The following is a 7,819-nucleotide window of genomic DNA, read 5'->3' on the forward strand; positions in this document are numbered from 1 at the left end:
GATTTAAAAAAAAAAAAAAAAAAAAAAAAAAAAAAGCCGAATTGTGTTTAAGAGTTGTTGAACCAATTTGCCCTCTAAAAGCAGAGTATTGAGGTGGATACTCAAAAAAAAGGTTGAACCTCAACCTTAAGGGCTCCCACCGACCCTGCCCTGGGCCATCGTAGACGAGGTAAATCGCAGGATGTGCCTCCCAAGAGCCAGGGTGGAGAGCACATGGATAGGTCAAGGCTGTTAACCCATATGGTAATTCCCGTTTGCAACAAAATCAATTCCACCTTGCGGGGAATCGAACTCTGCACACTGCCGCGCTGAACCCTATCCGCCCTCCCCTTTGCCACTGGGAGATATGCCCTGGGGGCAGGTGGATACTCTTACATACATCACAGGTGAGGATGCAAGTGTTAAGAATGAGGATGAATTACGCAGGGAGTCCATAGGCGAGGGACTATTCGTGAAAAAATTAAATATAGACAGAACGTAAAACTGCGCCAGGACCGGGCAAATCTCCTGCCACCGTTGTTCAAAACCCTCGCGCCTGAAAATATCTCAAATTACATATTAGTACGTATCTCCGTCGTAGCGTCGCGGATGGCCTACTCTGGGACAATGGCATGTATGCTTGATTCTGATAAACAAAAAGGCACAGAAATTATATGAGTGCTTGATTTGCCCCCCGCAATTCGTTGCTGATTTTAAGTTTATTTTAATAAGTGACGTTTGTGGTTAATTTTGGAAATGAAGGTCGCAAATATGCGAGAAGAACTTGAACTTGCCAAGATATGTATCAGAGGACCACCTAAGAGAGTTCTTCCCCCAGAAAGGCAAAGTTACTGATGCCTAGCTCACGCGCACCATGCATCCCCCTTTCGGTACCCTTTTTTTATATGTGATTAACTTATTTCTTTATTCCATCATTTGAGCAACAGAAAACAATTCAATTTTGGACTGGAAGAGCAGGCATTTTGGATTTGTTGGATACAGGACAGAGCAAGAAGCAGAGCAAGCCATTAACTGCTTCAAGAAGTCTTTAGTGGTTTCAGAATGATTTGTGAGGTCTTTATTTGCTTTTCTGCTTCAAGGCTTTGCTATTACTATTACTACTTGTTGAGAAAAATGTTGGGAAATCTGAATATTTAATGAATTCCAAAGCACGAAAAAACGTTATCTTTTAAGAGATGTTTCTCCCCTATCCAACAAAGTCACAATTTGGGGTATGATAGAAAATCTCTCTTAGGATACAATGGAGACGTTTGATTCAAATTGTGACTATTTGATCAAACCAAGAAGACACTCGAAAATAACTGATTAATGCCAAGAGAAAGAAAGAAGAATAAACTTTTAATGTGTTTTGTAAACTAGAATTCGCCCAGAATTTATAGAAATTGAGGCACCAGTTGCGCAACGGCAAGCACTAGTCGAGGCAGCAAATCATTTGCAAAACAGAAATAAATACATACAAAATGATGAAAAATATCTAACACTACTGTTATTATTATTATTATTATTATTATTTCTAGGCAGGTACTTCATAGGATTGGTTTGAGTGTAATAAAATACTTGCATAAGGAAGATATAGTAATTGAGACCCTAAGAAAGGAATCTATGGACCTAGATAAACTGAGCTTTCCTGGACATTCGTTGAGCAGCGAATTGTATTTGCAATCAGCTTATAGTATGCTATAAAGTACACTTATCACGGAAAAATCAACCTTTGTCTAAATTCAGATTGCTTGGAAGGTTGGATATTCAAACATCCACTTCCATGGAGTTGGTACTCAATGAAGAAACAGGGAAGTTCCTCTGAAGAGGAAAAGAAAGTATACCTGGTCCTAAAGTTTCTAAAGTTGCAATAGCAAAAGGAGAGATCACGAAAAGCAAGAAAGATGATGGGTATGAAGACCCTCAATTTCAGGAGTTCCTCCAGGTCATGCAGCCGCATAGCAAGTCCAAACTGTGGGCAAATGATGCCCTTGCAGCTCCCTCTCTTGAGCAAGTAAAGAAGCTAGTAACGAGAAGCATCAAGTAAAAGGTAGTCATGGTAAATTGGATGAACTGAATGCCGAATCTGAGGGAATTGAGGGGAAAGAAAATGCATTGTCAGAGATTCGAGAGGTAGATGAACTGTTTAGTTCACAATGAAGTTGTATCTGATATGGATATATCTGCTCTAAACTGCCCCGTATAATTCGAATTCTGGGCTAGTAGGTATTTCTTGTCACGTTCTTCAGTAAGTAACTCTTATCATTTTCTTTTTGTTTCCATTTTTCTTATGTTCGCTTTCTGATGTAAAAGTTGACGAGGAGTTGGAAGAACACTTTTAGCAAATATGGTGACATCTCATAGTTCCATATTGTTTTTTATCAAGATATGACATGGTCCGAGGGCACAGCATACATTCTTTATGCTCTTCCAAAATCTGCTGCTAGGTATCATCCAGAGTTGTACCGTAAGCATTATGGCTTCAGCATAATATTACTCTTTAATATACTCTTTGTCCTGTTTAAACTCTGATGTTGACTTGTATGTGCCTTGTTACCATAAACTTCCTTTAGTCATGAGATTGTCGTTGCATCTTCTGTTAGATGGTGCTGTTTTTCCTGACAACAGCATTTTCTAGTGGTAGTGATTATTTATACAGGTTTTAGGTTAATAGGTTTATTTACACCATTAACTTTTTTGATCTCTTCTGTATAACTTACGATGACAAGTATTCAGCTATCATGCTGGAACTTCTGTCAAAAGCTGTGATGTTTTGGTGCGTTGTTCGGGGCTTTGGAAGAGTTCGAAATTCAAATTTTCAAGGGAGTTATTTCATGACATGCCTGCAAAAGAAAAGAATCCAGCTGATAAGCAAGAGTATGTAGTATCTGAGCATTTTTGTCTTTATTTCATAATCTTTCGTTGCTCATAGACTCTCCGGTTTTATTGCCTGTAAAGATGGAACAATTGTTTTTACGTGCTTTTTGTTAATTCTTGGGGGTAGCCTAAGGAATAAGGCGTTCATCTGATGGTGCTTCTCATCTGTAGGACCAACAATTTCATCCTACAATCTTCAAAGACATTTAAACAGCAGAGTCTTCTGAAGTTAGTGGACATACACGAGGATGGAATAGTTCAATCATACAACCTGATACAGTAAGATGGTTGGCATTATTTGTATATGAAAAACCATTTTCGTAATCTAAAGGCTTTAGGTATTTTGAGATAAAGTTCAAAGATTTAGGTATTGAGTTTAGCTTTATGGCCTCTACTTGAAGTGGTTTGGTATCTTAGTCATGAAGTATATTTCCCTCACCTTGGAATTGATTTATCATAAATATGCTGCAATTGTGATAGGAACCTGTTGCTAGGGATGGCTTTTCCAACTCTACAGAGGCAATTTGAAGATATAGAAACCAGAAACAAGAGTAACCAAACGTGAAGTGAGATTGTATTTCTGTAAATAGGATAACACTGGTGAATAGACTCTGAGAATTACAGCAATGATGTAAATCTCCTTGATGGAATACAATGATAATGCTTTAAAGAAATAAAAGGATAAATGGACATTCGAGAGGTCCAATTCTCTCCCAAGGAACTACCCAATTTTTCTCCCACTTCCACTGAAATCGATTCCCCTTATTTATATGTTGTTCTGCTTCTAGATTGTTCCCCCAAAGATTCTGTAACTGTGCATGTGGCCTTCTCTCTTCCTGCATTCCCTTTTCTGCCCTTGCCCCCTTCTTGCGTCTTTGATATGTATCTGGACTGGCGCAGTCCATCAGAATGTTATTCTCAGATTTAGGCATGAGAAAATGCTTGAAATTTGAATAAGCCACTAGAGTATTGAATAGGATTACTGATAGCTTGGAAAAATTTTGTTGAGTAGAGCGTGGAGATATATTTTGATGTCAAAAAAACTTCTGTGCCTAAAGCTAACTGCTGGAAAAAAATTGGGGGGATGGAAATGTTTTAAGTTGCTCCTACAGGACACATTTTATCTGTTCTGTGTCATTCAAGAAAAAGCTGTCACTAGCAATTGGTCAGTTAAGTAAGTGATTTTATGCCATTGGTTACAGTTTTTATAAGCAGTGCTTCATTCACAGAATGAAGGTTCACAGAAGTTTTACATACAAGCACGGGCGGACCCACATGGGGTCATGTGGGGTCAAATGACCCCACAGTTTTCTGATTTTTTTTTATTTTTTTTTTTTGTGCTGAAAACTTAATTTTCTGTTTTTTTTTTGTGCTGAAAACTTAATTTTCTGCCCCAAAAAGTCCAAATTCTAAATCTATATCCATATCACATGGTCCATATCCATTATTTAGTCCATAAATATATCATATAATCCAACGATTTCTTCCCAAAGTGCACATATCGAATATGAACAGTAAACAACCGATATTCCCCCTTTTTTATGATACGTTGTTCGAAAAAAAAAAAATTTTGACCCCACAGTTCAAATGGTCTGGGTCCGTCCCTGCATACAAGATACAAATGCGTGGGGCTCGCAATTTATTGTCAATTTTTTATACACGCATGGAACCCGGTCTCCTCTCTCTTCTGACATCATTCTGTGATCAATTAATCTGTACAATCATATTAATTGAGTTTTTATTGTGTTTGCCAAGTAGCCTAAGTTGTACAATTACAATCTTCATTATAATGAAATGTACTTCATTGGAAAAAAAAAAAAAAAATTCCTTTATTCTCTCTCCTGAGTTTCTTTTTTGGCTCTTATTATTTAACTTCAGATATAGCTCCTGAAATTAACTCTTTCCAGATGATCCAAAAATTTACTAGAAGAATTGGACGGTAGCATACTCCTTAATGGATAAGCAATCTAAAAGGAATATTAGCATAAAATAAATAACCAACATATAATGTGTTACTCCATGGAATTCCAAGTCGTAATATAATATGATAGCTTATGAAGTTCAGTCAAGCACACAAATTTCAAGATTGAAATCTTCTCAAATGAGTCATCATCTTATAGGGATATGTTAAGAAATAAATCCCGCGTGAATTAAGTACCAAAATATAAACTAATATATAATGGCTTGAGCTCCTCTTCTTAATTAACAAGGGTGACCTATTAAGATGAAATTCCTAGTCTTATTATGAGATTCTTAATGGAAGTGTTTGCATTTCATCTTCAGAGTTTGGGATTAGTCGAAATGTACGCAAGCTGATTCGGACACACATAGTCATCAGAAAAATAAAAAATCTTCAGAGTTAACAACTGATTCACTATGATCTAGAACTCACTAGTGTGCTCTATAATACTGCCTATGCGTTTCAAATTCACTAGTCTTCTTATGATTGTAGCTTTGTATCTGACTCTGTTCTTTTTGATATGGTCTGTAAGTTTTTCCATATAACATTTTAGTTTCTTTAGCTATACGATGAAAAATACTCTAATCAACTCATGGTCTTATTATGCAGCGTTTTTCATATGAAATATTTCACATTTTTAATCATTAAATTATTTTGGCTTTACCACCTTTAACAAATCGAAACAATTCTTTACAGTATAGTAGATCCTGCATTTTTCATGTCTAAATTTAGCTCCTATTTGTCAACATTAAAACAAAACTCGATTTTCTCAAACTCATTTTCAACCACATATTCTTACAATAGAATATTTTGCATGTAAACCGACAACTTTTACTTACTTTTTAACTGCACATTTTCCAAAAATCTACTATTTCAAAACTTATTTTCTCCTGAAAACTTATTTTCATGATTGTCAAACGGGGTTTTAGTAATTTGACCTATACTTATTTTCTCATCGAGAGAGGAAAATGATTGATGAGTCTTCCTAGTTCTGCCAATTTTGGTGCAGTCGGCCAACGTTATTAACTGAGAAGGGGAAAAGGAAAGAAAAACAGAACAGCTATCTCAATGGTGATTATAAACAAAAGAATCGTAGAAAGAATTGGGTCTGAGACACACATTAAACTAAACAATCATCTATTATAGCAGATATCATAACCAATAACCAGTAATGGAATGGAGGAGAGGAAGTCCTCCACTTATTTCAAGTGCAACAAGAATACATGTGATCATAATACATAATAGAAATAAAAAAGAAAAATATAACATCCTGCAAGCTGGATGAGGCATAGCATGAAGAATAAATCAAATTTAAAGCCTAAATCTAAATTTGCAGTTATTCTCTCTAATTCTAATTACATTATCTGTAGATAAAGTGTCTACCGCCAGCCTGCATCTCACCAAGAACTTCCATTTCATCAGTTTTAGCTTTCCAAGCTTCAGCCTCACTGGAACCTTGGCTCGAAGCCTCAAAGGAATATTTCCCGTCTGCTGTTGCGCCTGCAACGACTCAAGTAATCCGTTTGCATCCCGTGTCTGTCCCGTCAAGGTAAGGTTCAACAAGGTGGTGTTCCGGTGGCCCTGGTAAAACTTTGGCAATGAACCTTCACAAAGTTTTGTTCCAGTGTACCATACACTAAGATGGCTTCCACCTTCATAGTATATACCTATCTTTTTGTTAGGATTTCTTGCAGTGATATTGACGTTAAACGCCGCAGAAAGGCTGTTATCGTTGCCGAGATTGAATTCAGTTATTCTCATGGCATCTACTGAGTATTTTGGTATTTTTGGTTGGAATACGAAGTATATGATTGCAGCCAAAATGCCAAGGATTAGTATTAGTAGTAGGAGGAGGAATATGGTCCAGCAAAAGCACTTTCTCCAGCAACTTCTCCTTGGTGGTGGTTTTAAGGGTGCATACGGGATAGTCCTGCGGAATGGTGGATATTGTTCCGTGGGATCGCCTTTATCCGACAGGGAAGAGCCTCGGGGCACCAGCGGAGCAGTGGGGGTCTGTGGTGCTACCGCCTCGGGGTCCTGAACTGGATGGATTCTTTGATGATCTGCCATTGATAGTATGTTCAGAAAGATTCACAACAAGACCAAGAGGACATTCCAATGAAACAGTAGATAGAATCCCTCTTGTTTTCTCTCTTTTTTCTTCTCTAACTGAACCATACGTTTGATTTATATAAACCAGGTTTAAAAGAGATTTTTACAAGTATCCACACACAAAGTCAGATTAATGGTTTTGTTGTTGTTCTTTATTTTGACCATTTCGTCTATTTTAACAGGTGAAGAGCCGCCACCCACCCCGCCTCACCCCGCGTTGGAAATTTTTTATAATTTGGGAATTCGCGTTCATCACATCCGTCTAAAGGTCGGAATACTTTAAGGTTATTAAGATAACCAATGCCTTGAAGGTCAAATATAGACGCGTGTGCTTGCTTATTTTTCTTTCTTCTTTACCATTTTTCAAATCTCTTTTAGATGTACACGTTTTCAATATCAAGATTCTAAAACATATTTGACTAAGCTTTTAAAATTAGATTTTTTTTAATTTTTTTTTTATAGATTTTGATAAATATTGATGTAATATATGGTTGAAAAGTTGAGTCCCACAAAATATATGGTTAAAATTAATTATTGATTTGAATTATAATCCCTACCAAATCTCTAAATAGTCTGAATTTGTCTCGTTAAATGTTGCTTGAAGTATTCATCTATTACCTATTCGGTATATTGAATTGTTTGTTAAACTATTCGACGTGTATCAATATATATATATATATGTGTGTGTGTGTGTGTGTGTGTGTGTGTTTTATCGTTTAAATTATATTTAATTCAATTTTGTGTATTAGAAAAAAGTTAATCCTTTTTGAAGGTCTAGTGGAGCGTTTATTTGGTGACAATATCTTAACCAAAATAATATTAATAAAAGTTATGAAAGAGCAGCAACTAATTGCTTGTTTGGTAGGATTTTGTTAATTGATTTTTTAATCG

General features: G+C 36.4%; 2 protein-coding genes across 7 annotated transcripts; one reads left to right on the top strand and one right to left on the bottom strand.

Annotated features, from left to right (window-relative positions):
- The first annotated feature begins 438 nt into the window (after nt 1-438).
- On the top strand, nt 439-3,573 carry LOC111367460. Of its 6 annotated transcripts, none has more exons than XM_022988348.1 (6): nt 440-1,053; nt 1,522-2,227; nt 2,366-2,426; nt 2,716-2,856; nt 3,028-3,135; nt 3,337-3,573. In XM_022988348.1, exons 3-6 carry the CDS (start codon nt 2,368-2,370, stop codon nt 3,419-3,421), a joined length of 393 nt encoding a protein of 130 aa, XP_022844116.1. In that variant the 5' UTR covers nt 440-1,053; nt 1,522-2,227; nt 2,366-2,367; the 3' UTR covers nt 3,422-3,573. The 6 variants fall into 6 exon arrangements, 5 of the variants coding, with proteins under 5 accessions (XP_022844116.1, XP_022844115.1, XP_022844113.1 ...); XM_022988347.1 differs by having other exon boundaries at nt 1,522-2,205; nt 2,293-2,426; XM_022988345.1 differs by having other exon boundaries at nt 441-869; nt 958-1,053; nt 1,522-2,426.
- A 2,363-nt stretch (nt 3,574-5,936) lies between these two features.
- LOC111367461 (NDR1/HIN1-like protein 6) lies at nt 5,937-7,069 on the bottom strand. The gene has a single exon (XM_022988349.1). It carries the CDS (start codon nt 6,884-6,886, stop codon nt 6,128-6,130), a length of 759 nt encoding a protein of 252 aa, XP_022844117.1. The 5' UTR covers nt 6,887-7,069; the 3' UTR covers nt 5,937-6,127.
- Between the last annotated feature and the right edge of the window lie 750 nt (nt 7,070-7,819).

The sequence above is a fragment of the Olea europaea genome, chromosome 18 (genome assembly GCF_002742605.1).
Source record: "Olea europaea var. sylvestris chromosome 18, O_europaea_v1, whole genome shotgun sequence".
NCBI lineage: Eukaryota > Viridiplantae > Streptophyta > Magnoliopsida > Lamiales > Oleaceae > Olea > Olea europaea.

Bases quoted from the DNA above. Each gene is read 5' to 3' on its own strand.
- LOC111367460 (XM_022988348.1), top strand. From the start codon at position 2,368: ATGACATGGTCCGAGGGCACAGCATACATTCTTTATGCTCTTCCAAAA. The intron at 2,427-2,715 runs GTATCATCCAGA...ACAAGTATTCAG, and splicing joins CTTCCAAAATCTGCTGCTAG to CTATCATGCTGGAACTTCTG. The intron at 3,136-3,336 runs GTAAGATGGTTG...CAATTGTGATAG, and splicing joins CAATCATACAACCTGATACA to GAACCTGTTGCTAGGGATGG.
- LOC111367461 (XM_022988349.1), bottom strand. From the start codon at position 6,886: ATGGCAGATCATCAAAGAATCCATCCAGTTCAGGACCCCGAGGCGGTA.